General features: G+C 42.0%; 2 protein-coding genes across 3 annotated transcripts; one reads left to right on the top strand and one right to left on the bottom strand.

The window, feature by feature from the left end:
• Positions 1-1,193: 1,193 nt before the first annotated feature.
• LOC119733295 (uncharacterized protein NKAPD1-like) lies at positions 1,194-9,840 on the bottom strand. Of its 2 annotated transcripts, none has more exons than XM_038206894.1 (5): positions 9,687-9,840; positions 6,934-7,146; positions 5,501-5,626; positions 4,112-4,240; positions 1,194-2,240 (listed from the first exon to the last, which is right to left on the bottom strand). In XM_038206894.1, the coding sequence occupies exons 2-5, from the start codon at positions 7,113-7,115 to the stop codon at positions 1,541-1,543; spliced, it is 1,137 nt and encodes a 378-aa protein (XP_038062822.1). In that variant the 5' UTR covers positions 7,116-7,146; positions 9,687-9,840; the 3' UTR covers positions 1,194-1,540. The 2 variants fall into 2 exon arrangements, with proteins under 2 accessions (XP_038062822.1, XP_038062821.1); XM_038206893.1 differs by having other exon boundaries at positions 6,934-7,128; positions 9,687-9,818.
• A 301-nt stretch (positions 9,841-10,141) lies between these two features.
• On the top strand, positions 10,142-18,582 carry LOC119733352 (PIH1 domain-containing protein 2-like). Its single transcript, XM_038206936.1, has 5 exons — positions 10,142-10,246; positions 11,515-11,706; positions 13,487-13,610; positions 15,988-16,529; positions 18,271-18,582. The coding sequence occupies exons 2-5, from the start codon at positions 11,527-11,529 to the stop codon at positions 18,415-18,417; spliced, it is 993 nt and encodes a 330-aa protein (XP_038062864.1). The 5' UTR covers positions 10,142-10,246; positions 11,515-11,526; the 3' UTR covers positions 18,418-18,582.
• The last annotated feature ends 2,279 nt before the right edge of the window (positions 18,583-20,861 follow it).

The following is a 20,861-nucleotide window of genomic DNA, read 5'->3' as shown; positions in this document are numbered from 1 at the left end:
TTTCGTTTTGGGATTAAACAAATATTGTCCCACTAGGCTATCAACTTCGGTCCACAAATTCGGCCACAGGTATCAAATTTTCGAAAGGAGCAATGCTTATAACAACTTTTGGCAAGTTAATATGCACATCTATAGTTGGAAAATGTGTGAAAGCTTTAATTTGCAGTGAGAGCGGTGGCAGTTTTTTGGGTGTTGTCACTTATAATTTGTTTTTTCAAAATGGCCGCCAATAGGCTTGTTACCGGATTAATTATATGTGGTAACAAGCATGTCGTGGCCGCCATTTTTTTTAAGAGTGATAACACCCAAAAAGCTGCCACCGCTGCAATGCTATCACATATTTTCCAACTACAGGGGTGCATACCTTGGCAAAAATCACAATGAGCATTTTTGCCCTAACTTGATACCGACCAAACCCCCAGGCTGATGGCCTACAGTGTTAACCTAAAGTGAACAAGAGACTAAAGATGTAACATGTCGAGACTTCAGGGTGGTACAAAAAAAAGGTTGCACTTTTTCAGAGGCAGATTTCTCGGAATTGGGGAGACATGTTGAAATTAATTTAAGATGTTCCTAACCTACAGGATCTTTGTGGTACATGTATATGGTGAAAATGGCACTGAAAATAAAGCCTTCATTAAGAAATGGCAATAGTTTAAAAAAAGATGGTCAAAATCCAGTTTGTCAACATGCAAGTCTATGAAATCATGGTCAACGCAATAGTACCGTTTGCACAAAGAACTGCAATAATGTAAATTCAATCTACATTATATTACATAACTGCCATACACTTGGACAAACTAGTTTTCAACCTTTTCTGTAAATGGCGGCTATTTCTTAACTTGAGCTTTATTTTCAACGCTGTTTTCACTATATACCATCAAGATCTTGTAGTTTAGGAATATATTTAAACAGTTTCAAAAGATGCCCATCTCTTCGTGAAACAAAAATTCCATTTGAGCTCTACTTTTACAATCTTCTGCGCAGTGTGTTTTGCCATAGGAAGAGGCATGCATGTTTGCACATGCGCGTCTGAAATGTATCAAAGATGTCCGTCCCTTCCTGAAAACGGAAATCTCACTGTACCATCCCTTTCCATCAGTAAGTTTTTTTTTGGTGATACCAACATGTTGGCATCTCTTCGTGAAAACACAAAAAGCAATTATGGAGATGTCAGATGTCTGCCACCATACAAAATTAATGTTACTAAGACGTTACTCAGGTTTTGCATGAAGAAGCAAGTCAAAATGGTTGAGAGCGATGTTTTAAAGCAAAAAAAAGTAAAAATCTCAAAACCGAAATAATTTCACTCATTGGACATGTCCATCCCTCAATGAAAAAGTGACGATATGTCCTGGTACAGCAACTCTGGTTCTACTACACAGTCAAACATGAAGTTGCAATACTTTTTGGGAGGCTCGCACAAATGTTCTCAGGCATGTCAGGAAGGAAGATGCTCACTGCACGCTTCAGCTTCCAAAAAAAAAAAGAGTCTTTGGGGGAAAGTCCACCCAACAACTATCAGTTACTCTAAGAGCAATCATTTTCGTCTGGCGTGTTTGGTGTCTTTTTCCCCTTGATGTCGCTTCTTGGCTTTTCTAGAAGACTTGTGACGGTGACTGCTACTATGATCTTGCTCCTCTGACCTATCTCTTCTCTCGGCCCGACTGCTGCTTGAAGCCTTCGTGAGTTCCTTGCGACGCCTTTTTTCTCTCGTTTCGTCTTGGTCCTGTTTATGCTCCATCTCGCCATCAACTGTTCTTTTCCGGTGCTGCCCGTTGTCGACACCACGTGTCTTTTGAGAATCTGGACTTGTATGTATTCTGTCTTTGCTTCTGTGGCCATTCACCTTCTCGTCCTTGTGTCGCCTTTCTCTTTTCCTGTCCACGCTGGCTCTTTTTTTACCCCCTTCCATCTTGTCGCTATGCCTCAACCGTTGGTTGGACTTTTCAGGGCTTCTGAAGGGCGCCCTCTTGTGGTAACTTGTGTCATCTTTCACTTTGGGGTGCTGGTTGATCCTGCTGGCAGACCCGTCAATAGAGGGCACCCTTCTGTGTTTACGGCGGTGCTCGGACTGTTCTCTGTGTTGGGAGCGGTGAGTCCTTTTTCTGGCTGCGGAGGTTTTTACTTGTTGCTCGTCGGACGATGCGGAGGAAATATCTGACTCGGAAGATGAGCTCCAGCTTTCTGTGCCTTTGTGCCGCTTGTTGGAGGACAATTCCCACTGGGATTCACGTTTCCTGCAAAATTGTCAACAACCATGCAATGAGTAAAGGATGAAATAAATTTACTATAGGGAACTTTGGCAGTGCTACCCAAGACAACCCAAGCATACGTACCCTAAAAATTTAGCTAAAAATGAATAACTTGTGTTCTGCTTGAAAACCAGTTATTTATACAGTAAACTCCTGCTAAACCGGCATTGTACAACTCGTCAAATCGCTCAAGTCGGCCGTCTGACTGAAGTCCCGATTGTCCGTAATGCATTTCCATTGATTTTTTTATTTCTAAGTCGGCTTTTATAAGTCGCCATTTTGCTCAAGTTGTCGTGTTACTCTCGGTCCCCTTTCCATTAAAAGCATTACAAAATCCTTTGTGTAAGTCGGCATTCAACAAATCACGCATTGGCATCGACTTCCTGTACTGCGGTTGGCAAAGTGTCGAGTGAAAAGTGGTTTCGCACAGCCCGTGATTGCTGCATGCATCAGTGTCGAAAAAAGTCCTACTGCATACCAGTACGCGGTGTTATACGATCTTTGCTGCATACATCGTATATACATTCTGAGTATATCAATACCAGTACCCCTTCTAGTCTGTACGCATGTGCTCTGTCCATTTTGGGGGTCGTCTTATTGAATGACTACTGCTGCAGTCAATGCGTGCGTGGTATATACCGGACCACGCACGCATTTAATTTGTTACTGTGCACGTACATATGTATTATGGTCTCCACTATCAATACCCCAAACGTGATGATACAATTCGAGGATTAATTTGCTGGATTCAACTCAAGCATTAAGGAGATAATCCAGGGTAAATCGGAGCCTATTAGTGTAATGAATCATATGCGCAAAAGACCATTCATGTAAGTTGGCAAAATGACGACTTATAGCAAATATCAGCATTCGCCTAAGAAGTCACAATTTCTTGGGTCTCGAGAGTGCCGGTTTAGCCAGAGTTTTCTTCATGTGTACAAAATCAATTTTTGTTGTGATGAACCTCAAAAATAGCATGAAGAGAGAAACTTATAACAATGATCACCGCCACTCTACTGAATGGCTATAATACAGATTCACTTTGAGAAACAAATCGTTAGGTTTCTCAGCTAAGCTGTTTATATCTCTTCCTTGTAAGGTACATGTACGCAGTGTAAAATGTACTGGTATTGAAACCAACACGTTTCATTTTTCCCTGTCTGGCATCCCATACCATAGTGTACGTTAGCTCATTGAATAATCAGAATTAATGATGCTAGTCAAAGACTTAACTAGCATTAAAGGTAGGGTAGATCATTTGTCATTTGTGTGTGATTTTTTTTTTTGAATTAAGCAACAAAAGTTCTCCAAATCTAAAGACAGGTGCTTAACAAGTTTTAGCTCTGTGAATGCTGTATATTCCGAGAAATAATATTGTAGGATCTCGGTTTCCATTCAAAAGTTGCAGTGTCATGTTTTGAATTGCGCCCGAAATCAGGGTCTGGGGCACGATCTCATCCAGCCGATTACAGCTACGCGATGTCACACAGTGAACTGACGAATAATAGCAACCGCACGCACGTGTGCGTCTTGTCAACACTTGCACGCAACCACACACAGATTCGCCGAGTTACAAACCAACTACTAACGGAAATTTCCAAAAATGTGTCACTTGACGCAACTTTGGAAATGGGCAACTTTTATTGTTTTCTTCAAAATGACAGCATGCCAGAAAGAATAATTTCACAGGGAGTTAAGTGCCATTAACTATCTTTAAACCAAGTAAGTTTCTCCACAATAATTTTGTCAGTTTCTTTTTGGATAGCTGCAAATGATCTACTCTACCTTTAACCTAAGTGAAATTAGTGGCACTTCGGTTAACTGTCACATGCACTCAAAGCTGATCACCCATGTACCTCTTGTGTTTCCTTTTCATCTTCTTCCTCCTTTTGTCCTCTTTATCTTCTTCGTTGCTCATTTCATCCATGGAGTCTTTATTGATGAACTCCTCTGGGTACAGCTCCATAAAGCCAGTGTGACCCCACCTAGAGGAGAAAATCAGATTGTATTGTTATCACCATGAACATCTTCATCCCTTAAAAATTTGTTAAAGAGCCATTTTCCCTTGAAATTACAGTTAACTAAATTTTCACAGATTTTTAAAAATATTCAGCCAGATTAGGAGTCCGTGAAAACACCCTTAAGAAAGTCCTTTGTTTACCCATGGAGATAGACCCAGTGTACCGTTATGTATAACCAATGATAATCCTCAGTGGCCAGGGTCATTAAAAAAACGTGAAAATACCCTTACAGGATTAGTCCTATATGAGCCCCATGTAAATGTCCGTGAAACATCTCTTAAAGATCTTTTCACGGAGCAGTGGACTTTTAATGAAAATTTAAGGGATCAGATGTTCATATGGTATACGATTGTGAAATCTCAAAGGTTGAGAACCATTCAATGATAATAAAGTGCACGTATCCACCAGTATCAGTGCTCAAGACGCTACATCATTATTACCCTGCTCACTGGGCCATAGAAACATTCCAAAGACAATCTCAGCTCCCTGGGAGTATGGGCTCCTTGCACCAACGAAAGAGGGTGCCCTTTTACCTAGCAGCGATGTCCCATATGGGTGGGACATTTAGTTCGTTGATGCGTACCATTCCTTGTGTGTGACGCACGTACACCAGGGGATTTGTTCTACGTACGTGTACGTGCAGTGGCACGGTACGGTCGCGCATCGTGGCAAAGTTGCAGTCAGGCAAGATGGTGTCGGTCGGTCACCCCCAACTGCACTTTCTTTGCCGGTGAGGGGGTACTTGTGACAAAGCGGATACAGGTCGATGATGCCAATTTCAGCACAAAGCAGCTATACAATCACAATAACCATCTCTGCCCTCACAGGTACCCGTTTACTCCTGGGTGGGGAGAAGCAATGAGTGACAAAGTGCCTTGCCCAAGAGCACACACACCATAGCGCCAGGTTGGACTTGCGGACAAGTTGCGGACATTGCATCAGGTGTAAGTTGCAGGATTCTAAACAACTTCCCTGCAATCGTACTGCAATCTTCTTGCAATGAAGTTATCAGTATTGGCGAGTCAAGCAGTTGCTAATGAAAATTTTCCCAGAACATGTCCAGGACAAATGCAGAGCTTCTTCTGGACAAAGAGAATGATTGTACCCTCAACTTACTCATCCCGGATATGAATTGAGACGGGCCCAGGTACAATTGGAGAACATGTTATGTAATGAAAGAACGAAATTGAAAGAACGAAATTAAAAAAACACAGAAAATCTTGCCTTTCATGGTTTCCGAGCTCCGTCCGGTAGATGTCCCTGTTGCGCTCACCGTTCCAATTCCAGCGATCTTGAGGGCTTCTTGTATCTGGGTTCATTCGCTGGAGTCGATCCATCTGTCCATCAAACCTGAATTGTTTGGACAAAACAAAGGCCTCTTATCAGTGATTCTACTAGGCTGGTGGTGGGACTTCAATCCAGATCATTTTTTTAACAATTCAGTTTGAATCCGACTTTTCTGTTTTGATTCTAAAAACCGGGTATTTGAAACCTGGCACCACGATCAATGCAAATGTGCTCATGTGTGCTGCAAATGGGCAATTCCATGCAAAAGTGGACATGGCTGGAAAGTGGAAAATGTACAAAATCTTCCAAACTACAAGCATCACAACATTAAATGTGGTGTCAAATTAAGAGGGACAACAAGATCTTTCATTTGAGTGGTGTGCCAATGAGATGGAATGTGTGCTTTTTTGGGGCTAAAATCATGGATATTTTTTTGGTAGTCATTTGGCACCTCGTTTTAACATGGAAAATGTGACTGTTATTGACAGTTTTTGTGTTTGAGGCAGAGAGAAAGGTTCATATATTATTAGAACAGAGTTTCGTTATGTTGCAGTTCATCGAACTCAGATTTTATGCCGTGTTAGAAACCATGAAGAGGAAGTAACATGAGTGACGTAACGTGAGTGACGGTACCTCCCTGTAATCTAATGTCCCTTGCATTGCATCTTAATTACACAATTATTTTATTCAAAATGGGTTTTTATATACATACATGTACATGTACAGCTATGGGTTGAATGAAAGGTAAAATAATGTTACTTCTGTGTTGCAGACTACAGTTTGAGGAGACTTTAACAACAAAATTGCAGGACAATTTTCCATGTCCTGTTTTTGTAACGTGAGTGACGACCAACAAAACACATGTTCATAAATGTAAGATGGAATTTCCTGTTAGCTCGGTGGTCGGGTGGTAAGGCATCTGCACTAGAAAGCAGGAGGTCATAGGTTCGAGTCCCACCCGAGTGATTTTTTTCCAACTTTCACTCAGGCATGTCAGGAGGTACATTAACACACTGAGTATACATGTACAATGTTTATACATCGGTGAAGGGCAAAACCTAATTTGAAAAACACATGTTCTCAAAAAGTCAAATGAAAGGATTGAATTTTTCTTTCCATTTTTTCAGTACCCCTTACCCCAAGGTTGTTGCATGGCTGGTTTGATTCAGCTTGATCAAATACTTTTAAAGCAGTGAAAGGTCAAAGTAGCCTCATGGCATATAAATGTAACGTGAGTGACGGTGGAATTGCCCAAATGTGAAAGTGAGAGACCGTCACTCAGTTTAAGGTCTTTGATGGGCTCGGACATCAGCTAGGTCACAGTGCCAAATGCATTGGGTGTCAGATACGAATGAATGCAACTTAAGTACCTTTCGCGATTGAGCTTGCGCCCTCTCCTGCGTCGTGAAGAGAATGGACGGTCCCTCCAGCCGAATGCCTCCTGAGCTTTGCCACGCCACATCTCGTCTTCCTCCTGCAGCCGATTGTGCGTCTCCGTGTGACGAATGATGTTCCGGAGCAATTTCCGGTCCAAGTAACGTACAGTCGCCATCAACTTCTATCAAGTGATCAGCATACATAGACTACACACAGAGGTCACCATTTTTGGATAAAAGATAAAAATGTAAATCCAGCAATTAGATACGCATGTATTTTACCCATCAATTTAAAGGTATAGTCCATCATTTGTACTTTGTGCATTTTGTTCTTTTGAAGCAACAAAATTGCTTACAATCTGAAGAAGTGTGCTGAACAACTAACCTGATGAAGTTTCAGCCTCAGCTTCAGCTGTATATTCCAAGAAAAACAGCATTCTGGGATCTGGATTTCAAATCAAAAGTTGCTGAATCATGTTTTGAATTGGGCCTGAATTCAGCATCCGCAACACGTTCTCACTGAGCCGATTGCAGCTACGCAATGTCACGCACTGATTCGCCGAATTAATAGCAACCGCGAGAGTGTGCGTCGTGCCAATGCTTGCACGCACTTCGCCGAATAAGAAGCACCGTTGGAAAGGTCTTCTTTTGTTGACTTCTTCAAAATGACAGCTTGCCAGAAGGAATAATTTCACAGGGAGTTTAGTCCCCTTACTATCTTTCAACCAAGAATGTTTTTCAACAATAATTACGCCAGTTACTTTTCAGATAGCTGAACATGATGGACTGTAGCTTTAAAAGTAGAGTTGATCATTTGCAGCTATCCAAAAAGCAACTGACAAAATTACTATTGAAAAGCTTACTCGGTTGAAACTTTAAAGATACATGTAGTTACTGCACTAAATTCCCAGAGAAATAAATCTTTCTGGTATGCTGTCATCTTGAAGAAAACAACAAAAATGTCATATTTAAAGATGTGTCACGTGACACATGTTTGGAAATTTCCGCTAGTAGTTGTTTTGTAATTCAGCGAGTCCGTAAATTGGGTACGTGCAAGCGTTGACACGATGCACACGCACGCATGGTTGCTAATATTTGTCAGTTCAGTGCGTGACATCACGTAGCTGCAATCGGCTGAATGAGAATGTGTCCCGGATGCTGATTTCAGGTGTGTTATTCAAAACATGACTCAGCAACTTTGAATTGAAAACAAGATCCAAGAATATTGGGTTTTTTTCCAGAATATATACAACATTCACAGAGCCAAAACTTCAGCAAGTTAGTTGTTAATGCACCCGTCTTTAGATTTGAGCACTTTTGTTGCTTCAAACGAATAAAAAAATGTACAAATGACATTGATAATGATCTACCCTACCTTTCATGAAATATTGACAAATCTGATCACAATTAGCCTTGGTCAAGTCGAACCACACGTTCGCCGAGTTGGGATGGTACATGTACATGTACGTACATGATGTATGATGTAATAGATTAATGTAGGCCCTACTTGCAGTGGCGTAGCCCCCCCCCCCCCCACCACTGAGATTTTGAGTTTCTAAAAAAATTATCATTGATCTACATGACGCCCCCCCATGAAATGTTCCAGCCCCCCCCCCCCCCCCCCCAACTGAAAAATTCCTGGCTACGCCACTGCCTACTTGTCGATGCTTTTGAAGTGCACATGCGTAGAGGATAGTGCCAGCTCAAGAACGAAAGAATGTTGGACCAGTTGAACAGTTTACGGTAAAAAAATAGGCTTAACTATAGAATACAGGGCCACTCCAATCTTTGTCCGCGTCTCCGTATGGCTGCGTGGAGCCTTGGAGCCGCAGTCGACCTCCGAGAACTGGTCTGAACATTTCTAAGTGTTTTCTTAGTAAAAATTGAAAATTTGTCCCTGTTAATTTTGACTTTTTAAGGACGTATTATCACTTTCTGATGGCTACTAGGTCATTTAAGGGAAAAATTATGGCCAGATACATGAGATATGGGAATCTTTCTAAATTGGAAATGTTTCTCACTAAATCTCAGTCCCAGATTCATATCTTATCATCATTTTTGCAATAACTGACCTTCATTGACATTGAGATGATATGAAGAAAAAAGTGGTGTCAGGTTGCAACATTTTTTCCCAGTTTTTTACACTTCCCCCACCCCCCCCCCAATTTTTTTTTTTTTTAATTCAACAAATTACCGTAGGCCCTAGTCCGAGTAACTTGGACCCAACTTATCGCCTTTTTTAACATTTGGACATGGTCTGGCAGACCATGTCCAAATGTTAAAAAGGCGATAAGTTGGGTCCAAGTAACTCGACTTATCGCCTTTTTTAACATTTGGACATGGTCTGGCAGACCATGTCCAAATGTTAAAAAAGGCGATAAGTTGGGTCCAAGTTACTCGGACTACGTAGGCCCTAGAACATGTAGAATGAGAGCATGCCATAGGATAGCAAACTTGACAACTGCTATTTGTACATGTATGTACAATCTTTCTTCAATTTACTCAGATTTGGTTGTAATTTGCTAAAACATTTCAGTGGCTTTTTGTAGTTATAGCGCCCTCATTCGCCCAATTTAAAAAAAAAAGGACAGGTGCGGGAAAGCATAGGCAACAGAAAACTGAGAAAGGCTATTTCATTCGTTCGATTTACCGAAATAGGCCTAACAGCAGTGCTGTATATCGTATTAAAAAAAGATGTACCTTAATTTAACTGAAATTACGTGCGTAGAGCTTAATTCTTGACTTACATTTGACCGGAATCACTGCGAAATCTTAACTGTACTCGTTGCAGTTACCACATGCACACATAATAGAGTGTACAGGCTGGGCGCTCAACTCAACCTCGTCCCCAGGGTACATCCTTCTCCAACCTCGTTCAAATAGTGAGCAGAAAGCAGGTAGTGGTAGGAGCGTACTGCTCGATATCCTGAGAACGAGGTTGTAATAGTTTCGTCAATTTTTATTGGGAGGATCTATAATCTTGTCGACTAAATATGAATAATCTTTTTTCAACACATTAAACACATAAACTATACATTAGAACTTTTAAAATTAGCAAAATAAAGAAAACTGATGTGAAACATTTAGAAAAGAAAAAGATTAGGGGACCATTTTTGATTATTTCAACAAGTTATTGCTGATCAGATAGATCTATCCCTATTGTCATAGTGGTACTGCCCAAATATATTTTACTGCCAAACGCCATGCGCGGTCACACTTGGCGCGGCGCGCTTGCTGTGTACTAAAACTATGACAACCACTTCCATGTGACTTCCTCGTTGACAAAACCCTAAAAATTATTGTAAATGTAAGTCTAATATTTGTGTAATAAGTATCCATTTACGTCATGGTCATTGATCGTTTTTATGCATACTTGTGGATGACTTCCTTGCCGGTGTCACATAAAAATCCGACTGCTATGAAAATCGGACCCCTTTCCTTTCTCCTCGCACGTGACAGGTCACTCTGCCGAAATGATCCGAAAAAATAGCATACTTACGCGTGCGAAATACTACCAATGAGTCCACCGAGTCTCATGTAGTTTAGAACACCTCTTTTCGTGCTTTTATTTGATTTTTTTTGGGTGTAGTCACTGTAAATTCAACATGTTCAAGCTGAATGTCAGATGGTGGCGAAGCGGGGACCAGGGCGAAGCAGGGATGTATCATGTAGCGAAGGGGAGATGGGGCGAGGTGGGGATGGGGCGAAGTGGCTTGGGGCGAAGTGGAATGGGGCGAAGCGTCTGACACCCTTCAAGCTACACTACAGTTTATGAGTTAGACCTGTCAACGTAGCGTTGTATACAAAGCTGTGTTCATGGGTGTAACTTTTTTCATATTTTTACCAGACGGAGGAAGCTGAAATTTTGCTTACATATTGTGTCCAGAATTGTACCTGTGCTGGGTTTAGAAAAGGCAAATATGTCTGCGGGCGGCATGTTTACCGAAAATAAACCGCAATTCCACGCCTTCGTTGAAAACATTTTCACTACGAACTCCCCGTATGAAGATTACGTGCAGCACGTGCGCGCGTGCAGGCACACCTCGCATGCTGCCGCCATGGCATGAAAGTGAACCAACCCCAATTTTGCGTGTTCCATGATGCGTGACCCTGGAAGGTCAACCAAGGTATATCATTGAAAAGCACATAGCATCTGCTTTAAGATGATACCTTGCTTTTTGCTGGTAAACGGTATAGTCTGGCCATATTTAGAACGCAACCCACGCCTTCTAATTCTAGAAGTACTTGTCATGGGTCCAAATACTACAAAACACTCCAGCTAGGCCGGTAATATCCATCGCCGCATGCAAATTTTAACCGCCTTGCCTTTGTATGCAACTTTTGACCAGGAGGAAAGGCAGCTGCAGTTGACGTGTGTAAAACTTGATTGGCAAGTTTTGAGTACATACGAATATTCGATCAAGTGCAGTTTCGAATAATCGAATGCTTAATTATTGTATGTACGTACTTCTTGAAGCTTTGTTAATGTCGATTGTGTTTATAGCACGACTTGGTGTATGTATTTGGCCATTTGTTATTGAACGACCAATTTCATTGTTTGGCTTGTTCCACCAGTTTCAGTACACTATGGCGACAGGCGTCCAAAATGACCTGATGAAGCAGGCACAGCACTTTTGGTCAATGCTGGATGAGCTTGCAGAGACCGATGAAGATGCATATAAGAAGTTCATGGCCACAAACCTCCAAAGAGGACAGCAAGAATTGACACCGGCCAAGCCATGGAAGTGTGTCAAGACACAAATCTTGGTAGGTTCAGGACGAAAATATGTGTTCGTTCATATCACCCTAAAACACCCTAAAATTATGGGTTGTTAAAAAAACCCTCGAACCCCTATGACCACGACCCCTCAACTTACATTCAAGCCCCTTAACCGTAACCCTGCCAGTGGCAACACAGTGCATCAGGTGGAAAAGTCTGGTCCCTTTGATGCATTCAGCTATCAACACAAGTGCATTAACAACCAATTCTGAGAACAATGCCACAGTTGTATCCTGCTGTGTTCTGTGACCACAGACTCTGAGGCAGTTTGGCCTTGAGACTTTTGACCTGATGGATCTTGATACACTGGGCAGGCAAGTGTTGCATGTTCCTGCGTTTGGCAGGGTTTCTATCCAAAATAACCTGGAGGGTTAGGGTTCAAACACAGTCGGACCCGGACCAGATCAAGCCATGGAATACTTGCCAGTTGCTACTATTCAAAATCTTCCAAAAGTTTCCAATCGAAACGTTTTCCATCTTGAAAACGAAGCGTGTGCCCGATTCACTATGCGTGCGCGCGATTTTGCTATGCCCATTGTCCGATCCTGAATCAGATCGTATCCTTATCCGAACCTGTAAGCGCTCTATATTGTTTGAATACAGCTCCAGTTCGAATGGCTTGATGTGTGTCGTGTGCTGCATGTTGGGCCACGCCCAAATTACTTGACAGTGGCTGAAAACTTATTTCTAGCTGTAGGAAAGTAATTCGGGCCAATAGGCACGTGTGTAATTTCCAGCCGTACATTGTAGCCATGTAATTCGGGCACGGCCAGACATGCAGCACACAACGTGCACCGAGCCTTGTCTTGATAGATACTGCACCAACACCCCTTCTCAGGGGTACACGGGCAGGGTTGGTTGTGCGCCATTCAAACTAGAGCCTTTGTGTTGGTCTCAGACCTCCAGGTCTTGGTGTTGGTCTCAGACCCCTGTTCTTGGTCTATTCCAAATCTCTGACCTCATGATCTTGATCTAAGTCTCAAACCTCAAGGTCTTGGTCTCGTCTCCAACATCAAGGTCTCAGACCTCCAGGTCTTATAGTCTTGGTTCTCAGAACTCTAGGTATTGGTGTAAGGATCGGTCTCTGACCTCTAGGTCTTGGTCTTGGTCTCAGACCTCTAGGTCTCAGTCTTGGTCTCATCAGATCATCAGATAGACCTCCAGATCTCGGGTCAGTCTTATACCTTTAGGTCTTGGTCTTGGTCTCGTTCTCAAACCTCCAGGTCTCAGTCTTTGACCTTTCTATAGGTCTCAGTCTTGGTCTCGATCTTGGTCTTGGTCGGACTTCCAGGCTTCGTCTTGGTTTCGGACTACCAGGTCTCGGTTTTATACCTTTGATTTCACACCTCCAGGTCTTAGTCTTTGTCTATTCCCATTCTTCTTTTTTTCTGGACAATAATAGATGCAGCTTTTCTTTGAAACGGAGCTATAGGCATGAACTTTAAACTTGGTATGAATATCAACTCTGATATAGACATGCATGTGTGACATTATGATGTCTTCATGAATGTACCAAATTGCAAGTGATTTTAGTTCAAAAAGTGACCAATTTAGTTGATGCAAAAATCTAATATGTCTTCCTTGTTTTAGGTTCTCATCATGCTTCACGACTTGCAATGGGCTCAATATAAATGTGGATCCATTTCAAGAAAGTTAAAGTTGTGGAGCCTTTTCACTTAGTGTTGAGGGTGGAGAGGAAGCTGAGGTTTGAGAAAGGCTGAGGCTACTCTCAAATGGCTTACACATAAACTTTTCTTTTTCATTCAGAAACCTGACAAGTCTACTTTGTACATCAACATATGTAGTTGGTCCCGTATTGACAAACCCAAAACAAGCACAGAACCCATTAAGGTCACGGCTGGACCAGTGGAGGATAGAAACGACGAAACAGGTATGGACACTCATAAACTTTAGTAGGTTTCCTGGTGAAAAAAGGAAAATCAATGTGCTGTAGGGAGAGGCATATATGCAAGTATATATTTTATGGATTAACCCTAACCCTGCCAGATGCAACACAGTGCATCAGGTGGAAAACACTGGTGCACTTTAATGCACTCAGCTACCAACACCAGTGCATTAATGGCAAGCTCTGAAACAATGAGAGCTAATTATTGAACAGTGCCACAGTTGTATCCTGCTGTGTGCAGTGACCACAGACTCTGAGGCAGTGTGGCCTTAAGCTTTTCCCCTGATGGATCTTGCTACATTTGGCAGGCTTGTCACTTAGTCAAGTGTTGCACGTTGCTACAATTGGCAGGGTTCTAGCAAACATACCCTGGAGGGTTAGGGTTAATCAAGAAAAAAATAGTTAAAGTCCTTTGGGGCAGGCGTGTAGTCCAGTCCTTCACAAGTCCCTGTAAGTTTCTGCAAGTCAATCACAAGTCTTTTAGTCCAATTCAAATCACAAGCTATTAAAAGCTTTGACAAAGTCATTCCTTTGTTATTGTTTGTCCAGTGTTATTAGTGACTGGATTTGTAATTGAACTTGTGATTTACTTGTGACTGAACTTGTGATAGTCTTGACTTCATCCCTGCTTTCGGGAATGAAACACAAAACAAGATCTATAGGCACGATCCTTGTTGCACATGCCAGTGTTGTATTCAGGGTCCAATTACATTGCGCTGCTAAACAGATGATTTTCTGGTAACTGAACCTCTGTCATTTCATGGAGACCATAAGCAGTAACAGTGAAGGCACGGTTACGCACACACAATTTTCTGCTATGGGCTCCGTGCGCCATCAAAAGAGGGCGCGTATTGACCACTTTTTAGAGCCCCTTGGACAGGACACCGCATATGTGTACTGTACTGTTTCACGTGCAAAGTACGCACGACTGATCGTGCACAAAGCTAAGGTATAGTGTCTTTGCGCGTGAGCGTCAGGCATTGTCAGGCGCACAAATATGTTCAAATTTAACTGGTCTCCCAGAAAAATCCCCGCCCCCCAGTAACTTGGGATCATTTGACATACGAAGTGGATGGTCCGGGAACCAGTCTTGGTCTCCCCTATGACCCCTAACTCTCCTTTTCTTGAAGGGGTACTTGTGCACGGAGCCCATAGAGTGAGTCAAGAAGAAAGTGACGTGGATTAACAATTTTTATAACATTGTTATAAAAAGCAATTTAATTTGACTCACAATTAAACCAGCGTGTTCTTCCACTCAATTAAAAAAAAAGTACCGAAATTGATCCATGCTATGATAAATTATTCATATTTTACTAAAAGAATCCACTGTTGCAGCTGTCCATGGAATGCCATTTGGAGCTATTGAGCTGAGTGAGAACCAGATATTACAAACAGGCATTCAGATGCAAATGAGATTTTTATAATTGTTGTCATGACTGAAACTGAAACATTATTTTTTAATGTCAGATTTTGTGTCTGAATATGAGGATTTTTTTTTTCTGAAACAATTATGGTGATTAATTTTGTTCATGAATGTAGGAAAATGCCCTTGTTTCATTGTATTTGAATGGTAAATGATCATTGGTGGACATTGTGAATTTTGTGACATTTGTATTAAAAATTGACAGAACTTGCGAACATTCGTGTAGTACGTAAATTATGTGAAATGTTCACAGTTACTACTCAGTAATAATTCCCTACATGTATGTTATTTTTATTAAATGAAGCAAGCAACATAACAAAAGAAAGAAAATGTAGCTGCGGAAAGCAGGTCAAGAAATCATCGTGTGTCTCCGTTGGTTAGTAACAAACGTCAGCAAATGCCTTTTATGGCTATAAATCACCTTGTCCCTCAGGCCCGAACCCTCTGGGTCTCCACTGACCGCCTACCAATTTATGCAGTCCTGGAAAATTGGGTCACTAGGCATGCTAGGGTTAAAAAATCTGATGTGAATTTGTACTGCACTCCTTCCAGCAATTACATGGCACAATTAATCACGTCACACATGCAAATGACACAAATGCGTTGGCCCATAGCTTCCAAGATCATCTCGAGCTTGTTTTCTCATTAGGTCACTTTTCCCCTCACTCTGTAGTTAGCACAACATTTCTGCACACTGACAAGCAGCGTGCTGAAATTGGCCTCAGGTCCATCCTATGCCAACTGCACTCAAATCACAAATCAACACACGCCAAGTTACAAATATGGTCACAAGAAGTAATGGGGTGTACAACGATTACATGTCATTTTCACCGTATAAATCACTTGGCACTTATTTTTTAAGACTGCATGAATTGTGGTTGACTACAACTCTAGATAATATCCATCTGATACTATATTTTGGAACCAACCATTTCTCAGGCGATTTCAAGGTCATCCGTGTAGCGTTCAATCCAGACGTTTTAGAGGAGTGCGCCAAAAGATCCGTGGAGCAGGATATGCTTATAGGGAACGCCATTGACTACCTCAAAGATGAGAAGAAATTACACCTGTCCTCCAATTACCGCATCTGCCATGACATCCAATTCAAGGGTGACCCCAAAGATTTAAAGGATTTTTTTAACTCCCGGGCAAAATCCAAGCAGAAGGTGGAACCAGACAGGAGCACAGAGAACCTGAGTAAGCTGACGCCCGATTCGCTGCTGAGCCAGCTCAGAGTGTCCAATGACCAATCAGAGACCACAGTCAGTAGCACGGATACAACTCTGGAGTTAAATGGGAAAACCAGCGAACTGAAGACTGCCTTGATCCAGGAGATTTCCAGCAATGATGTCAGGTTAAAATGCCCTGAGTACGATGTCAGCTTAAAAGAGGCAGATGAGAAGAGGCCACGAAGACTCATGGTCAGGATTATGCTTCCTGATGTGCATTCTGTCGCAGACTGTCAGCTCGACATTGCCAAGGTATATTTTACTGCTCCTCTCTCTTCTCTGGAATGATACATGAACCTTTTGTCAAAGCAAGGTGCAACAGGTATACAAATCTTTGGGACCTTGTTGTGTTGAGCAGTGCAACAGGAACAGCATTCAATTACCAATCCTGAGACAACGGGAGTTTGTCCCATCCAATAATGTACAGGCCTACTGTGTTGGCTAACGACCTCAGACTTAGTCTAGGGGCTAGATGTTGTTAAGGTTTGATACGCGATAACCAGCCACCGCGATAAGCCGCCACCGCGAGAGGGTGTTATCACAACCAACCAATATCACCCACGACCCTGTCAGGAACAATGTCTAGGAAATTTTATAAAATCTACTGAAAAATGGGGGAAACTAGTGTGCATGCGCTACTTCTGCAGGCAATTACGGTCCATTTTCAGTCCCACGCGAACTATATATTAGGCCAAACAGGTGCGAGCGCATTACACAACTGATACGAATTTCCCTAGACATTCCTGACAGGTTCGTGAGGTGGCGGGTTATCGCGTATCCAATTTATAACAACATCTACATGTAGCCCCTAGACTAGCTCAGACTTTGAGGCCGTTTAAGCTGACTGATTTTGTTAGACTCACATGTAGCAGGCATGACACGTTGACAAGCACCTGATGGGTGTTGTTAATTGAGCAGTTGAATAGGGTGCTAGCCAAAGTACTGGAACTGCTAATAAGGTTAAGGAGTTTAATCAAGAATTTACCGAAATCCCATTCCTGGTTTTGCAGCACTGAATTATCCAGTGCTATACATTGTACATGTACAACTAAGACACCACTTCAATAGACCTTATGCTTAGGGGCCATCTTGAAGGACAACGCAAATGTAGGCTTGAAAACTACAGTAAACTCCGGCTAAACCGTCATTCTCGGGACCCGAGAATTTGTGAAGACTGACGTGAATGCCGATACAATGTACACTGTACACGTATATGCTCATTTTGCCGACTTACAGGAACGGTCTTTTGCCGAATGATTCATTACACTAATTGGCTTCGATACCCTGGACTATGTCCTTAATGCTCGAGTTGAATCCAGCAAATTAATCCTTGAATTGTATCATCACGTTTTTGGTATTGATAGTCGAGACCACTATAAAACATACGGTACAGTATGTATGTGCAGAGTAACAAATTAAATGTGTGCGTGGTCCGGTATGTACCACGCACGCATTGACTGCAGCAGTAGTCATTCAATAAGACGACCCCCCCAAAATGGACAGAGCCCATGCATACAACCTAGAGGGGGTACTGGTATTGATATGCTCTCGATGCATATATGCGATGTATGCAGTAGGACACCCGTTTTCGACACCAATGCATGCAGCGATCACGGGCCATGCGAAACCACTTTTCACTCAACACTTTGCCAACCGCAGTACAGGAAGTCGATGCCAATGCGTGATTTGTTGAATGCCGACTTACACAACGGATTTTGTAAAGCTTTTTATGGAAAGGGGACCGAGAGTAACACGACAACTTGAGCGAAATGGCGACCTTTAAAAGCTGTATTAGAAATAAATAATCCAATGGAAAAGCATTACGGACAATCGGGACCTTAGTCAGAGTGATTTGACGAGTTGTACGGTATTGGTTTAGCCGGGGTTTTCTGTACATGTATACTTCTTGTGCTTCTATTATACCTGTACACCTTTAAACAACATACAGGCCTCTGTATGTTTTGTTTTTTAAAACAAACCTTTTTTTTTACAGGAAGAATTGACTCTTCTAGTCACAGACAAATATGAGTTACGTCTGCCCCTACCAGAGATAATACAAGATGACGACTCCACAGCCAAATTCAACAGAAAAACATCATCACTCACTATTTCCATGCCGACCAGGACTGTAGCGAGTTAATACTTTACACTTTTTTTATATCTGAATGCCAGTGTCATGGCCCAGCGTTAAGAGCACTGCACCAGACTCATGCTCTGGTCTTTCAGAGGCAGCAGAATGTGGGTGCGAGCCTGGGCCCGGACACTTGTGCCCTTAAGCAAGGTACTTAACCATTATTGCTTCGTCCTTCGGATGGGACGTAAAGCCGTAGGTCCTGTGTGTTGTGTAATGCAATGCACGTAAAAGAACCCAGTAACACTTATCGCTAAGAGAAGGGGTTTGCCCCGGTGTTTCTGGCCTCCTGTTAGAACTCCCCTGCGGACTATTTAGGAGAAGAACCAGGAACCAAGTGCCAGATGAAGTTCCACATAGCCGGCCTTGGGCAAGTTGGATCATCAAGGACCAATGATTAACTAGCTGTGACAGATGACTTCAAAGAAAAGATTCCAATGATGACAATGTCGTTAGGCGAAGTAAAAAAAAAAACATGTTTAGCGTCCCCGCCCGCTTCCTTTTTAGAGGCTGCCTCCTTTTTTTTTTTTTTTTTTTTTTTTTAAAGACAAAAATTGATAAATTTTAACGATCTCTGACGAAAGAAATCGTATTTTTGACTTTTATACTGTGTATAAAGCTGTGGAAATAGTCAATGAGTCCAAGTGGCGGCCATTTTGAAAAAAGTTGGTAACCATCTTGAAAAATAGCCCGGCCGCGTTGTCTTGAAAAATGTGTCAGGCGGCCATTTTGAAAAAAAAAAAAAAAAAAAAGGGCCTCCTTCCTTTTTGTCAAAGAGGCAGGACGCTAAACATGTTTTTTTTTTTATTTTGCCTTATCTCTGCCCTTGTTTTGATGACATATCGTTATCTCTGCCCATGTATTGTAGGGCCTATACCAAAAGTAGCAATTATGTGCTCACAAGTGTGTGACAAGTTTTGTGCGGTTCAATCTGCAATAACAAAACCCCAAAATACAATAAGTGTCTAATAATTATATCAAAATGTATCTGCACATACATCAAAGGAGTATAATATGAACTGGTAATTAAATTGCCTCAGTTGATCTGCAAAAACATGCAATTGTGTCTTGTGTGAATTATTTCCTCACTGCAGTCACATATATAATTATAATTTGTGTCTCTCTATATTGGCCAAGCCTGCGTGCAGCCAAATTTACATGTACAAACGACAAATATGACCCATTTTCGACAGTAATTTTATCAAATCTGCCCTCAGATAATAGCCCAAAAGCTAGGGAGTTGATCCTCGGCTATATTTGCACAATTTCACTGTTTTTTTTTTACACCAGACGGTCTCCTTTTTTTCCAAAAAAGTTGTTGGGTAGCACTTTTGATGCAAATGAGCTCGCGTAGACATTTTGTGAACCCTCATCAAGCGCGAATTTATTGCGCCCGCTGCCGGTCTAATTGCGTGATTCGGATATACATGTATATGTGTCGTCTTCTGCTTGCTTCTTCTGCTTCTGCTCAATACTGTACAAGCACCTCCATTTGGCGGTTATCACGCACAGGTCAGTGTGGAAGTGTAGCAAGCTAATTTTGAAGTGCGCTTTGGTAACTAAACTTGGAAGGTTAATATCTGCCAAACTGGATTTGAATGTCTTAATGTCAGGTGCTGCACGGATGTTTGGTGGGAGCATGTTCCATTCTCTGGCTGATCTTGGGCACATGTACGTTGAGTATTGATAGCATGTCTTGTTGAAGGGTGGAGGAACTATGATGTGTGGTCCAGCATTTTGTCTTGTGGTGCTATTATTATTACTTTGTAGCTGGATGTTTGGAGGAGTGATGTTGTGAACCTCTTTGTAGGAGTCGGAGTCGTTGGTGCGTCGTTCTTCAAGGGATTCCCACTGGAGGTCAGACAGCATGTTGGAGACGCTGTCTCTGTAGTTGTAGTTGTCGAGTACAAAGCGGGCTGCCCGACGTTGGACTTTCTCCAGAGCCATCTTGTTGTTTTTATGGTATGGATCACAGATGGCTCGACAATACTCCAGCTTAGAGCGAACCAGCGTCTTGTATGCAGTGTCCTTAACCTTTTTGCTACAGAAATGGATATTTCGTTGCAGAAGCCCAAGCATTACATTTGCTTTATTTGCTGTTTGGTTGATATGACAGGCCCAATTAAGATTGTTGCTGATTTCTACCCCCAGGTATGGTTGATGCTTAACTCTTTGAAGTACCCTCCCATTCATGTTGTACTCCCTGGCGAGTTGGTTGGTTTTGTGAGAAACATGCATGGTGTAGCAGTTTGAACCGTTGAATGACATTTGCCATTTGTCTTCCCATTTACAGAGTAAGTCGATGTCTTTTTGAAGTAGCTCACTGGCCTGAGGTGATTTTATCTCTCTAAACATGATGCAATCATCCGCGAAGAGTCTTACTTGTGGTGAAACTGTAGCTGGAAGGTCATTTATGTAGATTAAAAACAGCAAGGGACCCAGCACGGTTCCCT

Source organism: Patiria miniata, unplaced genomic scaffold (assembly GCF_015706575.1).
Source record: "Patiria miniata isolate m_02_andy unplaced genomic scaffold, ASM1570657v1 HiC_scaffold_25, whole genome shotgun sequence".
NCBI classification, from domain to species: Eukaryota; Metazoa; Echinodermata; class Asteroidea; order Valvatida; family Asterinidae; genus Patiria; species Patiria miniata.
Note: the sequence above shows the minus strand (reverse complement) of the source record. Positions and strands in the feature narration are given on the sequence as shown.

What these genes read in the sequence shown, in the direction of transcription:
- LOC119733352 (XM_038206936.1), top strand. Translation starts at nt 11,527, where the DNA reads ATGGCGACAGGCGTCCAAAATGACCTGATGAAGCAGGCACAGCACTTT. An exon ending in GTGTCAAGACACAAATCTTG is followed by an intron (nt 11,707 to 13,486) that starts GTAGGTTCAGGA and finishes TTTTTCATTCAG; the next exon opens with AAACCTGACAAGTCTACTTT. An exon ending in GTCAGCTCGACATTGCCAAG is followed by an intron (nt 16,530 to 18,270) that starts GTATATTTTACT and finishes TTTTTTTTACAG; the next exon opens with GAAGAATTGACTCTTCTAGT.
- LOC119733295 (XM_038206894.1), bottom strand. Translation starts at nt 7,115, where the DNA reads ATGGCGACTGTACGTTACTTGGACCGGAAATTGCTCCGGAACATCATT. An exon ending in CGCAAGCTCAATCGCGAAAG is followed by an intron (nt 5,627 to 6,933) that starts GTACTTAAGTTG and finishes CAAACAATTCAG; the next exon opens with GTTTGATGGACAGATGGATC. An exon ending in ATGAAAAGGAAACACAAGAG is followed by an intron (nt 2,241 to 4,111) that starts GTACATGGGTGA and finishes ACAATTTTGCAG; the next exon opens with GAAACGTGAATCCCAGTGGG.